Raw genomic sequence first — 18188 nt, 5'->3', positions numbered from 1 at the left:
AGCAACCTTATCTCAGTACTCACTTCACTCTCTCTTCTCAATGACAGGTTTCAGAGTAGCAGCCGTGTTAGTCCGTATTCGCAAAAAGAATAGGAGTACTTGTGGCACCGTAGAGACTAACAAATTTATTTGAGCATAAGCTTTCAGGGCGCGGGGTGGGGGGACTTTTGCAGTGATAATCAAGGTGGGCCATTTCCCGCAGTTGACAAGAATGTCTGAGGAACAGTGGGGCGGGGGGAGGGGGGTATAAACATGAGGAAATAGTTTTACTTTGTGTAATGACCCATCCACTCCCAATCTCTATTCAAGCCTAAGTTAATTGTATACAGTTTTACTCAATGAGTAAAAGCTGCTAATTACACAAACTCTAATGATATCACTCACTTAAACACCAAATCCCATTCTGCTGTATACTTTATTCTCTATAGTCACTGTTTTTAAGGACACACTTTGAAATAACAGATTTCACTACTTTGCAGTGGGAAAATGATTACTATCACTATGAACAGGTTAGTGGGAAATGTGACAAGGAATTATCATGGATAGAGCCGTGGGTTTCTCAGGGAGTACAGATTCCAGGGGGAGGCAGCATAATACATTTATTCTCATACACTGAGAATGACCCCACACAACTCAACTAGTGACTTTGTCACTCCTGTATCTGCCTCCCTTAAGGTCAGGAGGCCCAGCACAAGTCTAGACAACAAATGTTCATTCACTTTATGAGAGAAAATAAGGATCACAAAATAAATAATAATTTTAAATACATACATTTAAAGCAAAGGATGACAAAGGAAAAGCTAGACAGGCTTGCATGGAGAAGTCTGGAAATATTGCCTTCATCACAACATAAATGAACAAAGCTTCTCAGTCTAAAAGCGGTCAGAATTTCCTTTGTCTTACCAATTTACAAGTTCCAGCTAGTTTCTTGGTGGGTGAAATCACTGACTGCTCAGACCAGGATTTTATACTGTCTCTCATATCTCTTCAATAAAAGCTGTGCATCAGTTCCACTCCTTCACCCTTCCCCTCTTTTTATGTCCCTATTGTGCCTTAGATCATGAAGTCAAATGGTTATCCTCAACAGTACTCGGAAAGAGCCACATATGGCTCAGTTCTGCAATGTACTGAGCACTATGGCATGTGATCCAGCAAAGCACTTGAACATGTGCTTAACTTTAAGAAAATTGGTGGCTCCACTGAAGTCTTTAATTACACAATTACAGATAATTTACAAGACCTTTGCTTCCACCAATACACATCCAACTTTGCCTCACTCATGGTGCATCATTTAAACTGCACAATAAAGCAAGAGCACTGCACAAAAAGAGTATGTGATTATATCAATCATAATTAGGGTCTTACCAAATTCATGGCCATGAAAAATGCATCACAGACCATGAAATCTGATCTTCCCTGTGAAATCTGACTATTGTAGGGGAGACCAGATTTCACAGAGTTGGGTGGCTGGAGGGCAGTGGCTGCTGGCCGGGAGCCCAGCTCAGAAGGCAGTGCTGCCACCAGCAGCAGTGTAGAAGTGAGGGTGACATGGTATGGGGGTCATCACTTGGTGGGGGGGCAGGGCTGGCCTCGTAGGTGGGTGAATGAGTGACTGCCCAGGTCCTGGTCGGAGGAGGCCACACACAGCCAGCCTAAGGCCCCTTTAACTTTTAAGTCCTTGTCCTGGAGCCAGGGAGAGGCAGGGCTGAGGGTGCTCCAGACAGGGCTCCTACTGTGCACCGGGCTCCAGCTGCTTGTTCTGGATGGGCTGGGGAGGGACAGAACTTCTTCCTCCTCTGCATGGGCTGCTCCCAAGGCTGGGTCAGACCCATCTCCGGGAACCTCCTCCGGCTGCAGGAAGCTTCATGGCTGCCCAGCTCTGAACGCAGCAGCACAGAAGTAAGAGTGACAATACTGCAAACACCCACCCACCAGCCTTGAGACCCCTGCCCCATTACTCTGTTTTGGGTCAGCACCCCACAGTCACAATATCATGAAATTTATTATTTTTAACCTGCAAGAGGACAGGCAACATTTGGCATTATCTATCTTTTGCATCTTGAACATCATTTTAACGGGAGTATTTCTGTTGTTGTAATACATTAGATATTTTGGAGGTTATAAACACCACAGACACGCAATACATTCATTGTGCCCATTGCAACTTTCATATAAGCAAGTTTTTGTCCGTCTACCTGGAAAAAAAGGGGCGTTGTCCCTTTAAGGGATCCCTTATAATATGTGGGAAGAAGGAGTAAAATTTAAAAATGACAGAAAAGGCAGGAAGCACTTAGGAACAGATCTGTAGAAGACCACTACATTCTCTTTCTGCTGACTGGAAGAGTGGGTGAGGGGGGGTATTTATAAACCATGCAGTCCCAGAAAGACCCTCTTTTACATTCAAATTCCTGTAAGTACATAAGAGGCATGGTCACTACTCCCTGAATGTCTGTTGATGGTTCCTTGATGATAACAATGTAGTTTCAAAGAATCACCACCCCACAAAGGACAATTCCTTTAGGTATGGATTCCAACTGAGTCCAGTAAACCAGACTCATGATACAGAATTGCTGGATTGCAAAGCTTTCAAAGTTTGGATCTCTGCATAGTTAACTCTACCATTTGACTCTCATGAAACAATTAGAAGTAGCACAGAGAAGACTTGCACCGGGACAAAAAAAAAAAAAAAAATCAAGAAAGCTTGACAATGTAGCTTAAAAAAATCAGTTTCTGAATGAAATTCTAAGTATGAATTCCTAACAGAAAATCTCAAATATTTATTGTAATTTCTAAATGGCTTAAAATGTAGAGTATTTGGTACGACTTTCAAAGATGAATTTACTTTCTGTGCGCTTTTTTCTTTTTATCTTTAAATTTTGCAGAAAAATCTGAATTTTTCAGAACATCTTTTGTAGCTCTGCAAATTGCAATTTTTTGTCTCCTTTCCCCTTGCACTATTTTGCCTCTCTCTTCCATACTTCTACGCTATCTATTGTAATATCCTAAGTATATCTTAATTCCTGTCCTGGATTTTAGAAAATACAGAAAAGATTGCACCACAAGAATCCATACAGGCTATAAACAAAGCCCAGATCATGCTAGATCAGAAATTTGGGAGTTTATTGAATTGCTGCCTGAATATTTATATCACACAGACATAACAGACCTCTTAATTATGTACCTGACTCTCATGCATCACTCAGTGTTTTGGTTCAAAGAGCTATATGTCCCTTTCTGTTCTTACTTAGTCATCTTAAGCAGATTCCTACTACTCTCACCTGCTTTTCTTTCAAATGGCATCATCTCTCTCTCATTATTCAGGGTTATTTTGGTCTGTTCCACTTCTCCTCTTTCCCTCTAACCACCCTTGTTATTACCCCCAGCATTGTCATTAGTTCTTGTGTGTGTCTATCCTAGTCTCTTATTCTATGTTATCTCTCTGGACTTTATTTGGTTTTGGCTGCCAACCCAGTGGCACCATCTAATATTGTGATTTATGAAAACAGTGACAGAATCCTTTATAGTTTATGATCCGTACCAGCTGGATGCCAAAAAAAAGAGATGAGCAAGAACTGAAATTGACTAGGATGGCAGATTCTGAAACACCATGGTTATCTGCCAGTGCTTCAGAGACTAGGATTTTAGTCAGTTTAATTTTACTGCCAACTGGAATTGTGTCAAAATATAAAACAAAATCAGATCACCACATTTAATAATTTTCTTATGTGTCTGTATAAGTAGTGAGTGTGTGAACAATCTTGCACCTGAATACTTCAGTATGCCTTCTTCTGGAGTATCTAAATGATGGTAACTTCCAAACCTCTTCCACTATTTGGCCCAAAGAGGAGAGGCATTGCCATCAAGTACGGTTAGAGTACTGCAGACATTCAGCACTGACATTCATGCAGCTCTCCAATTTACAGGGGCTGTCCTACCCTGAGCCATTCTTCTAATAAACTGGAAAACACAAGTGCAAGGGCTTATACTACTTCTCTGGCTGACCAAAGATAAACAGGACCCCAGAAAATTCCTCTGAAGCATCAGTCTCTTCTTTCAGTATAAGTACTATTTTTTCCTCAAATTCCTCCTCCAAATGTTTAAGATTTATGCATTTCAACAACAGTCTGATGGTCAAATCCAAGTCAGTCTGCATCAACACATATACGGAGGCAGTAAGAATCTGAAAGCATATATTAAGGCTGATTACCCAGAAAATACTTGCTTTCAATAAATTAATAACAGATCCCCAAAAAATGTTTGCATCTATTTGGGTAAAAATAGATTCCAAATGGGAAGCACTGAAAGAATGGAGGCTAGTCTCTAGAACTGACTGTAAAAGACCCCATAGTTAAAGAAAACTTGTGCAGTAGAGCTTGACTGGGATTTTCTAAGGTATCATATGATAAACTTATGTTCAAATAGACCAGTCAAACGACCACTAATAATGTCAAAAACGCCTTGGACAGAACCACTTCAACCTCAGATTATGAAGTAAATTGCTTAAGTGAAGTTGTACAGAGTCTCTAAACTTCTCAGTTTTTCAAGTCACGTAATGAAAGAGTTTGAAAAAAATAGGATTTTCTAGACAAAAACTGGGGCAGTAGTTTTATGGTTATGAATGTTTTACAGTAGCAAGGTGAAATCTTTGCATTAAGTTTTGTGTGATAAATATAAAACTAGTTTGATTTAGAATAGTCTCTGTTCAATCTCAAATTCTGGGCCATTCAACTTTAAATGTCCATAACTCCAAAATTACTGAAATCATTTTGTACAAGCTTGGTTTGTTTTGTAACTTCCTGCTATGGCAACTTGCTTCAGAAAGAGATTGCTTTGAAACAGATGACTTTGAAGGACATTCTCAATTATATCAGTTTTTCTCCTTTCTGAAGTGTTTCTGACAAAAATGCTCTGGATTATGTCATTTCTCCTACTGTTCCATTTATGGTTATTATAGCAGGAAATTACCACTGATATATCATTATACATTTTTGTTTACTATTTTTAATTATAGTATTTCTCACCAGCACCTAAAGAGATTGGGCCCCATTGTGTATTGAATGTATATGTAGAAAGAGACAGTTCTAAACAGATTACGAAGTAAATAATCAAGACAGACAAAGGAACATTATCCCTATTTTACAGATGGAGAACTGAAGCACTGAGCGACTGAGGAACATGCTTAACTTTAACTTTATGAGTAGTCTCACTGAACTCACTTTGGTGAGGGGAGAAGTTCAGGGTAAGGTTGCAGTGTGTGGTCTACAGCATATGGTGTAAATGCAGCTGCTGACTGAAAGGACTATATGCATCAGCAGCTGCTGCACATTAACCCTTCTATGCCAGGAACTGTACATAAAAGCCTTCTTGCTTATGGACAGAAGCCATTACGTGCCAGCAGCTATACATAAGCGTGCATAGCATGTTTTTCTGTGAAGCACAAAAGCTGCACGTAACTGGCACATCATTACATTTATGCATAAAAAGTTTCTCCATTAGCAACCTTTTGTGCTTTTTTTTGCTTATGACAAATAGCTGCCAAAAAATCCCAGAAATACAAATTTTAAAAACAAAACAAATTACACATATTGCACCAGACTTATTCGGGATACATCTTTCACCCAATTTTGTGTAGATAATTTTTTTTTTTTTTTAAGAAATAGAAGTTGACTGCCAAGGACAATTTCAGCCAGAGCCAAATTTCAGACCCTTTCTATGAATAAATTATAAAGAGAAACCAAAGCAAAACTGTACAGAAACCCCCAAGGGCAAATAGCTAATCCTGTGCAAACCATCACACTGAAAGGCTACTGTAGCGAGGGGGCATCCAGACAGATGGGGAAACAGTCACAACCGCCCCCTAATGGGCAGAACCAGGACACCCATGCCTGTCCCGCTGGAAGCAGAGGAGCAAGACAGGAACTGGAAATATAAAAGATGGGCCCTCTCGCTCAGTTGGCAAGAAGCCACTGGAGAAGGATGTTTACCACCCACTGCCAGAACTCAGACCTGATGGCAGCTGCTACAGCGCCCGAGAGCTGGAAGGACTGCCAAAGTTACTGGCTGCCAGAGATGCCAAGGAGCTGTTGGGGCTGCCATTAGCTGTTTACCCTTGCAAGACAACCCCAGGCATCCCCCAGGATGGGAGTGTAGAAAGTGACCGAGGGAAGCCGAACATAGCTCGGTGTGCTGCTGAATGACAGCTGGCCAGCATGTTACAGCTGGATTCCCCGCTGACCCAGTGGTGGATCATTCTCCCACTGTTAGGGCCTTGGACTGGGACCTGGTGGAGTCCGGTTGGCCCGGGTCTCACCCAGAGGTGACAGGGTCTCCGCTCTAGGCCACAAGGCCTGCCTTTGTCGGTGGTTCGCCAGAGCCAGGATCCCTGTTTGCTGCCCCCACCCTGCCTGGGGGCCTGGGCTTACAGACTTTGCTGTTCTGTCCCAACTACAAGCCAGAGCCTCCTAACTGGTTGGTGCTCTTCTCTGCCTGAGGGCCTGGGCTCAACGGTTACTGACTGTTCTACCCCACTGAGTGGCAGAGGCCTCATGCTAATTCACCCTGAACTGTGTCCCTCCAGAGGCATTGTAGCAAGGGGCGTGGCCTCCCTTCCAGACTGACAGAGAGGGACACCCACAACCTACCCTATGGCTACCTACTTCAAGAGAAAAACAGTGATTTTGTCTGATTTTAAAACACAACTCTAAATTTTTCTTCAAACTTGGTTTGTTTTGTAGATCTCAGCGACACGGGAGATCCTGAGTGACTCCATTTTGTTTCTTTGCCGACATCTGTTAAGCAAGTACATCACTAAGGTACCATTCCACCATTAGCTGAAGGGTGTTTGGTTATATAGCACTGAAATTGGCAGGAAAAAGCAATGGTGAGGCAACTGTTTATCATGAGACAGGGTATATTAGAAACTGTGTTGCAATATTGCCAGTAATGAGGTAGTTGGTGATCATGAAGTTGGGTACATTAGAAACAATATTGTGATGTGGTACGCCCTCTACAGAGTTCTGACAGAAAGATACTAGCAAAAGCAAGCAGAGCAAATGTCAATCAAGTCTGTCAGCAGAGCATATAGGAGTATGTTAAGAGCTTCTCTTTGTCGTGGCTTCTATGGTGCAGTGTGGTGCAGGGGTGACAGACTGAGAAACAGATTCATCTGACCGTAGTCGGTACGCCTCGCTGGACCATCCAGCAGGGGGCAGATCTATCTTACTTGCTGTAATTGTAGTCTAGGATCATATATTTAAATCCCATTGTAGTTTTTAATAAATTGTGTGGCAGAGCTCCTTCTCCACCTGGGTGGGTTCCACTCTTCCTCTTAGCAGCAGGCTGGGGGGATTCCTCTCCTCCTAGCAATTTCTCCACACCCGTGGGTTACTGTCCCCACCTTGTCTGAGCAGGGGTTTCCCCTGGCCTCCCTGCCACTACCTCTTCCGGGCATAGTAGCAGCAGGCCAGGCACCTAGTTCAGTCTCTCCCCTCTAGCGGGGGTCTCTTCTCCCCAAACCGCTGGGGCCCGGAGGGGCTCTATGCCCTGAGTGCGGTTTCCCCTGCACTTCACCTCTGTACCTGTGAGGTCTGTCTCCTGCATTTGTCAGTATCTGCCCTGTGCGGTTCTCCAGTAACATGCCTGCTCCCCACAGCTCTTATTGTGTGCACCTATCTGACTGGAGGGGATGCTTTTAATAGGTTCTGGCAGGCCCTTGATTGGCCCCAGGTGTCCTAATTAACCTTAAATGACCCCATCACAATCCTTAAAACCACCTGGTGTCTCTCAAACTTGACTGAATTGCTCTGGGGAAAGGACAGCTCATAACATAAGCAAGATTCGTCCCTCTTTGTAGTCACCTCATATGACCTGGGTGCCACTGCACTGCCCACAGCTCCTTTAGCCCACTCATTATGGTCTCTCTCTAATGGCTGGATCCTCACATGAGTACCTGTCTCCCGAGCTGGTACGTCCTTGGATGATTGGACATACTCTTGTGTCTGTTTTCTCCGATTGTTGGCCATCTCAGTGGTGTTTCCATCTTTCTGGCTTCTACAGGTCTTCCCTCACTGGTAGCAGGGTTTTGGAGCTTCATCCCATCAATGCCTGCAGTGGACTATTCTGGTACCCTGTGAATGTTCCTGTGTGCCAAAAATATTCACAAGGGGCCTGAACCAGACAACAAAAACAAAAACCCAGCATTGTGCAATAGTCTTGTAGCTATTTTCATAGCTGATTACACCTAACTAGTACTCTGTGGGTATACTCGGGAGGTGATGTGGTGGCCATCTCCCATTGGAATGCAAAGTCCTTGACTTCTTCCAAGGCAAATTGGGGTCCATTGTCGGTGAATGCCACAGCTCGCAAAGTTTGCCAGTCACTGACTTGCTTCTTGTATCAGGCAGAGCATCAACCTCCTAAACACTAGAATAGTAGTCCACAGTAAACAAGTACTGCTTTTCACTGAAAGCAAATAAGTGAGCTCCCACTTTTTCCTATAGTCAGGTGGGCAGCTCATGTGGTAACAAAGTCTTTCTGCTTTACGTTATACACAACTGCCAAGTGTCACACCCTTCTATAAGGAGCAGAATTGTATATTCATTCCCAACAGTAAACACACCTTCTAGCCCATCTAAGACAGCTGTCAATGCCCAGGTGTGAGGCATGTATTTTTTTTGCATATAACATCCTTATGTCATGAGGTGGGAACAACAGCTCTGTCCTCAAAATATGATTCCATCCTGTACACCCAGCTCATATTTAATTTGAAAGTATGGTTCTGCTCCTACTGGTTCTTGGCTTTTGCCTTCTGGCCACCGTGCTAGTATTGCTCTCCCGTCTGCCTGTAATTGGATGTCCTTTTCCATGGCCTCTTGGATGTCCATCAGCTTTGTTGTTGAAGCTTGGAGATTGAATCCATTAGCAATGCTGCACTATGTCCTGATCTCCTTCCCTCAGTTTGCTGATGCTAGGTATTTATGCCCTGCTCCAAGTATCAGCTTTCACCAGTAATCACCCTGGACAATATGTGATCTCTACCTGGTAGCGCTGGAGGCACATCAACATGAGCTACAATCTCTTTGGGGCACTAAGTAAGGGCTTTGCTATGACTGGCTCTAGTGGACTGCGGTCTGATTGCATTTTTACTGGATGGCCATAGGTGTACTTGCCTATAGATTTAATAGATGAAATCACTCCACTCTAAATACCACACCCTGAAGCACTTTTTCCTATTTGGGCGTACCTCTGTTCAGTCTCTGACCGGACTCTGCTGGCAAATGCAACTGGCTGCTTCTGCAAAAGAGGTACACCCACTCCTTTTTCTGATGCATCACACTGGAGTGTCAGTGGCTTTCCTGGGTGATAGTACTTCAGGACAGGAGCATATACTATCCTTTGTTTCAGCATGTTAAATGCTTGCCATTGGGGACCTGCCCAGTCCCACTCAACATCCTGCCTTGTGAGCGGACGTATGAGTTCTGCTGTTGCAGCCAGAACTTGGACAGAAGATTAATCATTCCCATTAAGCACTGTACCTTTTTCCTATCAACTGGAGCTGGCATGTCTCTGCTGCCTTAATCTTGTTTGGATCAGCTTCCAGTCCCTCTGCTGTAAACAGATGTCCAAGGTATGTCACCTCACACTGTTTGAGTCACATTTTGGGGGTGAGGGGTAGTTTTATGTTCTTGTCCCTGCATCTCTGTAAAAAAGCTTGTAGTTTTCTGTCATGGTCTTGTTCAGCTTCTATTTCCTTACTCCTTTCACCTACAATGAGTATATCATTTGCAATTATTTTCACCCCCAGCAGTCCTTTCAGCACTTGGATGAGTCTTCCCTTACAACTCTGGTGCGAAGCTTATACCCATTAGCATGCACAGTCATCTGTACAGACCAAATGGTTCTGCAAATGTTGTCAGCATACTGAACTCTTTATCCAGGCTAGTATGCCAAAACCTGTTCCTCCTACCTCAGACCATAAGGATTCTGGCTTTTGAAAGTTCTGGCAAGATGTCATCAATTGTAGGCAGTGAATAGTGATATTTTTTCAATACCTGGTTCAGTAGCTTTGGGTGTATAAAGATGTGTAATTTGCCTGATGGCTTCTTTATCTTCACCATGCTGCTTACTCAGGCTGTACTGGCCTCTACAAGTGCAGACTTTGAGCACCTTGCATACTGAATTATGTAATGCCACTGGGATTTTCCTTTGTGGAAAATACAAAGGTTCCACTGTAGGATCTACTTCCAGCTGCACCTTTCCTTAAAGCACCTGTTGCCTTTGAAAGCATCCCCAGATTCTTATAAAATTGTTCTCATTGTCCATGGGACTCCCACTTTTGGTTTTTGCACTGCAGCTATAAAATTCTGATGCTGTACCCTGATCAAGTCTATGGCTTGTCTGGCTTTGTTCCTTAAGAAGGGTCTGTGGTGCTTCTCATCCACCACCACAAACTTCAGTTGGTATCATCTTATTTTTTGGGTTCATTACTATGAGGTCACATTTTCCTTTGGGCTGCTTTATGTTCTCATTGTACATTATTAGAGCATGCCTGCTCTTTGTAATGGGTGAGTTCAAGTCCAATTCACCCTAAGGAATCATTTTGCACAAGGTCCAGCTGTCCTCAGCTGAAATCACGCAGGGAGTTTCCTTATTAACACTGTTGCATGCAGAGTTTGGTGCTGTCCCTTGTTGCTTTTCTGTTCCGACACCTTTACCCTGATATGTTCTCAGACTCAAAGAGAGAGTCATGATGTCACCATCACTGTCTGATGTGCCATGCCCTCTTGTACAAGTCTGACAATCTTTCTTGGACCTTCCTCTGGTCTGGCACACACTGCTAAAATGGTTCAACTTGCTACATGACGTGCAAAGTTGTCCTTGTATGGGGCACTTCTCCCTTACCCACTCATGCTGTCTCCCACAGTAAATGCATCTCACTATGGGTGTGGAACCCTCGCTGACTGCTCTCCTTTACTGTTGTCTTACTGCATGTACTTCTGGGGTTGTGGTGTCTTCTAGGGCTTTAATCCTTTCTCTGGAAGTTTTTGCTGAATGTCCCATCTGTTTAATGTGAGATTGCTTTCCCAGAGCAGCTGCTCCCACACATGGTGATCCCAAGTACTGCAGATTATCTTGTCCCATATCAGGGAGTGTGTTAACGCCGCAAAATTGCATGTAACAGCCAGTGTACATAAAACAGTAACACAGGGATCTACCCCGTCCCCTGCAGATTGGTCTCTATTGAAAACTGAGTTGCTTCACAGTTTTGTTCTGCTTTGGGGAGCAACAGTTACCCAGGGCCCTAAGACTGTTATAAAGGCTTGAGTTTCAGAGTGCTACAGACCTCTATGCCTTGTTCCTCAATAAGTCACAGTTCTACTTTCCTGCTGCTCTCGTCCTTCTGTCTGGCCAGGTCTGTGTATAGCTTGAACTCCTTCCACTGGGTCCATCACGGGGCTACATTTGTGTCTGCAAAATCCACAGCTCTGGGGGGCTTCAGACCAAGTTCTGTGGTTCACGCTGCCAGCTGCTGCACTGCAGAGAACTCACAGCTCAGATGCCGCTACCATGTTTCATTAGCAAAGAGTGAAGCTGAATGAACGTCAATATGAACAAGCAGACCTTTATTAAATCCCGCACACTGTCAGTGGAACTTGGAACACTGGAGGAGTTAGGCTGGAAGCAAAGCAGCCATATGGACAGAGCATTGCACAGGATTTAATAAAGTTCTACTTGTTCAACTGGTGTCCTGTCAACAACAGTTCTTCCAGGGAACAGGGGCCCTCTGACTCCAGTTCCACTGATTATGATACAACACGCACTTAGGAAAATCCAAATGATTGAAGTTCTTTCTTTAGATCTCTGATCACCTTTATGCTGCACCCTCAGCTCCAGCTCTTGATTCAACAATAAGATCATTAAAAAAAAAAAATAAGCCCAATCTTGCAGCCCATTACTCTCCCGACTAGTCCCTCTGAAGCCAATACATTATACTGCCACACATTCACTCACTAGCAGAATAAAGTTGAGATGTAGTAAGAGTCAAAAAGCTTGAGAGACATGGCCGCTGTTTAGGGGACAGATAAAGAGGCAGATAAACAGGCTATTTTGCAAACACAAAGAGATTGCTCAATAAAGATCAAGGATCCATTCCTTATTCATGCAAATATTTGCATTGGTCTTCGCTTATAACATTCCTGGAATCCCTGTTAAGGCCTGGTCTACCTTTAAAATTTAGGTCAACCTAGCTACGGCACTCAGGGTTGTGAAAAATCCACACCCTGGAGCAACTTAACTATGCCGATCTAACCCCCAGTGTAGATGTAGCTAGGTTTTCAGAAGAATGCTTCCATTGACACAGCTACTGTTGCTTGGGGAGATGGTGTTCCTACAGTGATGAGAAAATTCCTTCCATCATGGTAGGCTGTGTCTATACTGCAGGGTTATGCCAGCATAGTTATGACACAGTAGCTGTACTGCTATAGTCCCTGTAATGTAGACCTGGCCTAAATCTCTTACTTTGTGAAATTGCTGTGTCTTGCTACTTCACTTTTGTTTTGTTAGTGAATGACTGTTTAATTGGACAACGTGCCCTGGGGGGGGGGGTTGGAACATTCTATACTTGACAGGCAGGAATCCTCCCTCAGTGAATACTGTAAAATATTAATTATTGTTTTCAAATATTCAAATTAAAATATTTCAATTATATTCAAATATTCAGATATTTTAGACTTTGTGGTAGCTAAATGTGGGTCCAATTTCAGTTCAAGTAAAGTTCGGTTCAGGTGCCAAGCTTCCCTGCAGCTCAAGAGGGTTCAGAGCTACTGTTACAGTTCAGGACCATCTCTTTAAAGTATACAAAAACGTGAGATGTTTATCATAATAAGGCTCTTTGAAAATAACGTGGGTGGTTTTATTCACCTTTTTCCTCATGAGAGACCTCACAGCAAGGATGGAACAACAATATGGAAATTTACCATCTACTCCAACTGGACTCTGTGTTGAAGTCTCATTACTTCCATGTGTAAAAAGAAGTTAAAGCCAACTATAATACCCAAGATTTCTGTGCAACATCCAGTAAAAATGAATTTCCCTTTTACTTTTTAATTTTATGGCACAATCATATCAGACATACAGTTCTTAATTCACTGCACAGGGAATATGTGTTATAAATGAATAATAAAGCTAAGTCTTTATTATGCCTAAAGCAATAGTCTGCCAAAAAGAAGTTATGACAGAGAATGTGTTTCATAAATTATATTTCAATTTAAACAAATCTGGTATGTTTTTAAGTATGGATATTATTATCTGTTCATACCAATTATTTTTAAGAAAGTTAAGAAATCGACAAAATCTTTAAAGAAAGAAACAATAATGATCATTTATTATAAAAAAAGAGAATTCAAGCTTAACTAAATTCTGTGCCAAAACCTCTTATATTTAGATTTATTTTAAAGTAGACTGTACGGTAAACTAGTTAAGATTTTCTAAGCTACATTCTCCAGATTTCCATATTAAAATATGAATGTAAAACCAAGAGGTACTATCCTAAAATAGATGCTTTTGGTATAGACAGCATGTAATGTCCCTTCAGTTTAAGGCTTCCTAGGTTTCATTTTTTTTTAAATAAATTATATTAGTCAAAAAGAAGTTTCTGATATGAATAATAAACCCATGACAGATTAATCAGATGCTGGGCATATTTTTCTTAATAGAGTTTCAAAAAGATAAAAAGTATGATGTAATGATTCTCCCAAATTATATGATGGAATTTTAAATTTTTTCTTTGTTATTTTATTTCCCCCTCCCCCATTTTTGCATTGATGCATGTGATTTATTTTATTTAAATTAATTAGTATGGGACTTTCACATGATTTGAGAAGTAACTTTTTCTTAAGCATTACTACTTTCTAACAATTATTCAGCAATTGCAATAATGAATACCTTGCTGGATTTTGTTTTCTATTTACTTATTTCATAATATGTGGTATATTCAAGTCTTTAAACACACCGCAGACTTTAAAGAGACTTCAAAGACTTTAACAGTGGGCTATGCTGTATTTTGGTTCAGTTTCTCCTATTTTTCTTTTTTAGTAGGAACATAAAAAAATCTTGACATGTCAGATTCTGCATTCCCCACTGCCCTGCAAAATATATATCACTTTTAGCAGTACCTTACATCTCAAGTAGTGCTATTGTAATCAATAAGACTACCCCCAGGGTTAAGACACTACTACTCAATGTCAAGAAGTTTGGCAGAATCAGGTTCTAAAGAGTGAGATTATATTTTAGTGGGGAGCAATACTGTCATCCTGACAGGAGTCTGCATTATCTCTTAGACTGTCAAAATAAAATTAAAACTTCAAAAAACTTGTTTCTTTCACAAAATGAAATTTTTAGATGAAATAAAATGTTTTGGTTCCTTTCAAGAAAGGTTTTTTTCCCCCTTGTTCAGATAATTACAGCAATAAATACAAATGCCAAAGGTTTTTTATTCACCAACACAGAAGAAAAAGTACAAGCCCAAAAGAATACATTAAATGTAAAACAACCCATTAAAGTATTCTTACATTTGATATTTTCAATACACAAAGCTGAGGAAATTCAAAGATACGGTTCCCCAGCAACTGTAATTCAGCCCTTTTATGCTGTAACTTATTCCCATGTTTTTTTAACTAGTGCTGTTGTGCCTATATGGAGCTGCACTTTTGCAGAATTGGGTCCTTAATAAGTTGTCATTTTTAATACCATATTGAACCATTACATCATAATGTGGTGAAGAAGTATGCTTTGGTCTGGTGGGTTTTAGTTTCTAATTTAAATATGCCGAAAAAAGAAAAGAGGAAAACATTTCTTAAATGATCCTTTTTGAGGACAACAATAAAATGTAAATCAGGTTTTAAGTAAATTCAGCAAGAACTGGAAACAATCCAGCAGGGAGATTTTTTCCCCACACTTAACAGCACATACTGTACATTTTTCAGTGAATGTTTCAAATGTAAATCCTTACCCACACTAAAATTAAAATGTCCATTTCAGCAGCTGCTATTAGCATAAAATACTTTAGATGAATGGTATCCTTAGTGTTAGGACAAACTAATGTACACTAAATTGAAACTTCTGAATATTTAAGTCCAATCTCACAAAGAATGCTACAGAAAAAGATTTTGTTTAGTTGAAGAAATACATCAAAAATTCAAAGGACATATTATCCACATAAAGCTATGGTGTATTTATTATTTCTATAAATAAATATTTATTTGTATTAAATACAGTTTATTTATATATTTTTATATATAGGTAAAAATTAGGGTAAGAATATATTGGGCAATCTGGCAAACATTTATTTAATTAAAACTGAAACCTGACCACGTCAATTCCAACCCTTTCCCTTATTTTACATTGAAGCAAATGACTTCAGCTAGTAGAATTGTGGAAGTTATATTAGTTCATCTCCTTTCTGCCAGATTCATTCTCCAGAGAACATACAGTGACAGCACTGACAAGGTGGTGAAGCCAAGTGAGAGATTTTAACATTTAATTTATTAACCTTGCCTTTTAATCTACTGATAAATACTCTTTCTGCAAATGTACATGGTCAGGCATGTAAAACATAATAACTTGACTGTACCTGAACAGTGGAACTAATCTCAGATGCAAAGCCTCCTGTCAGAGGGGCCTCATGGCTGATCAGCAGTCGCCCAGTCTTCACCACTGACTGAAAAGAAACAGGAATACCTCTTTTTAAAAAAAATCAGGTAATATTTGTGTCACACTATATCTCTGTAGCAATCTTTTTTTTACTATATTACATGAGAAATAATACAAATTCTGTAATTTTAAGCTGCAAGGATAAAATATACACTGTTCCTTACTGCCTCAGTACAACATTTTATTTGCACAGATGAATGAGCCTAAACAGCCAAGTTTTGATATTAGCAGAATGGGAATTAACTGCTAGATTTTCTTCAGGAACAGAGCATCAATAGCATATTTTATTTGTAAACTAACAATGAGAACTGAATTAAATTCCATTAGTTTGAATTGACCCTATGAATGTAAACAATGACATTTCTGAGGGAAAACAAAAATTGAGTTCAAGAAAAAAACAGCAAGGGCTCATTATCTGGCTATACCAAAAGAAGGACAGGAGATGCTTGATATAGTTTTAATCAGGCTGCAACTTTGTTATTAGATGTCTAGCACAACCAGGCAGATAAAAGTGCACAGTGAAGATAACCCCATGTTCATTCAATATCTACCCAGGAGGCTCCTGCCAGCTCCCCTCTTTTTCCATCCAGTTCTCCCACTCAACCCATTGCTGGGACTTTACCACTCCCCCCACCTTGAACTAGGGTTAAAGTGAGCTATAAGAAAGGGGGGATGGCTCTCTTCCGTACCAGTCACAGGGGCCCCGAATGCCCCCCATTATGGTCCTTTTACCAACACCTCCTTTTTAAGTTCATTACCAAGCCATTTATCTGGTCACTGTATCCCTTCCCTACGGAGTACTTGCACTGGGCATCCGCCCCACACTTACATAATGAGTTGTGACATCATAGTCTAACTCCCTTTCCTACTCACCATAACAAAGCCCTCCCTGAACCCACTGTGGGGAAGGCAAAAAAACCCAACCCTACTCCACCTAGGTAGTGAGGGAAAAATTCCTTCCCAGACCCCCTAGAAAGGAACGGCTAGCATGAAGCCCACAACAGGTCCCAACCAAACCTGGTATTTTGCCACCTCAAAGGGAGGGAGGGAGGGTGAGTGCTGCTCCGCCTACTTTTCCCACCAGGCTTGTCCCTTTTCAACTCCCCAGCCCTTCCGGTCCCTGGGGATAAGTCAGCGTCGCCCCACTGATCCACTCCCACTTTTGCAACAGCCTCTCCCTTCCGCTCCACCCCCCCTCCAGCCTGTAAAGCACTATTCTCTTTCATTAGGTAAGCTGGACAATGGTCCCCCCTCTTCAAGGTGTGGTGAATCCTGAAGGAGCAGGTGATAACATTTATAGGATCAGGTCATCCATAAAGCTCACAGACCTTGAAAATATTCAAATAAAAGTTTGCTTGCTAAAGAAAATTGAGAGCCATAAGCAAGAAGGCAATGATTTTTATGTTGCAACTACAGGCAAAATTTCTTATGAAAAAGACAGAAACAATATGCAAATGTTAGGAGATTTTAATGTGAACTGTTCAAAAAATAGCTACATAACACATAGTGTATACCATGAGTGCCATACAAACAAGCAGTGATTCATGAAAAAGGTTTGGTTATAGCAGATATGTGTTTATGCTTGGTTTGCTGTGAACCATAAGAACAACAGTTAAGTGCCTTTAGCCCCATAACCAGTGCACGACTCCAGTATATCTGACCATCATGAAATGTGTTGTTGTAACTATTCATTACATCTCCTTGACCCGGCCAACACCAGATATCCACAAAGTCAAAACATTTTGACAGTCATGTTTCACTTTTCATAATACTCATTTTATCATTTTGTAAAGTGCATATAAAAGTTACATGAACTTCTGGAGTAGCACAGCAGAAAAAAAAGAATTTGTATATTTTAATCTTTTGAGGCCTATTGCAATCAGATTTTTAAAGCTAAGTACAAGAAGCCCCAAGAGTTAGGTACAACTTTCCTAACCGTTCTGCTCTTTGATTTAAAATCTGCGTGGATGCTATTTTAGCAAAACCCTCAGAGACAATTTCTCCATCCAATAGGGCAGCCAAGTGATATCTTGAAGCTAAAAGGTAACTGCTATTTACTATAGAACACAGATTAAACCCTGATTTGAGTATGTCTCATTTCTTTAGGAGCCCAGGCGTGCTTTAGTTGTTTTGAACAGCTGGACCACAGATGCACTGGCGAGAGGCAGCCCTGTAAGTACTATATTCTGTAAATGAAGCAGCTTTGCAACAGTCACAGAGATACAAGACAAAAAATCATTTAAACATCAAAAAGTAATCTGCAGTTAAGCAGTCTTGAATTCCTTTTCACTTGTACTGGAAATTCATATTAAAGAGCAGGCGCTATTAACTACCCCATAAATCTACCAAAAATTCTTAGAGACAGTTCCTCATTGCAGAACAAAATGTACTAATCGTCTCACTCAAGTTTTTGACTGATGAGATAAAGAATTTTACTGAATCATTTTTTAAAATTTTTGATTTTTTTCCTAAACAAAAGG

At 41.0% G+C, this 18188-nt stretch overlaps 1 protein-coding gene across 3 annotated transcripts in view; it reads right to left on the bottom strand.

The window, feature by feature from the left end:
* BCKDHB (branched chain keto acid dehydrogenase E1 subunit beta) overlaps window positions 1-18188 on the bottom strand; it is a 295498-nt gene that overhangs the window by 62579 nt on the left and 214731 nt on the right. For all 3 annotated transcript variants that reach the window (XM_037894371.2, XM_043542562.1, XM_037894373.2), the window contains exon 9: window positions 15629-15715. In XM_037894371.2, coding sequence (XP_037750299.1) covers window positions 15629-15715 — 87 coding nt within the window. The remainder of the gene's footprint in view (window positions 1-15628; window positions 15716-18188) is intronic.

The sequence above is a fragment of the Chelonia mydas genome, chromosome 3 (assembly GCF_015237465.2).
Source record: "Chelonia mydas isolate rCheMyd1 chromosome 3, rCheMyd1.pri.v2, whole genome shotgun sequence".
NCBI classification, from domain to species: Eukaryota; Metazoa; Chordata; order Testudines; family Cheloniidae; genus Chelonia; species Chelonia mydas.
Note: the sequence above shows the minus strand (reverse complement) of the source record. Positions and strands in the feature narration are given on the sequence as shown.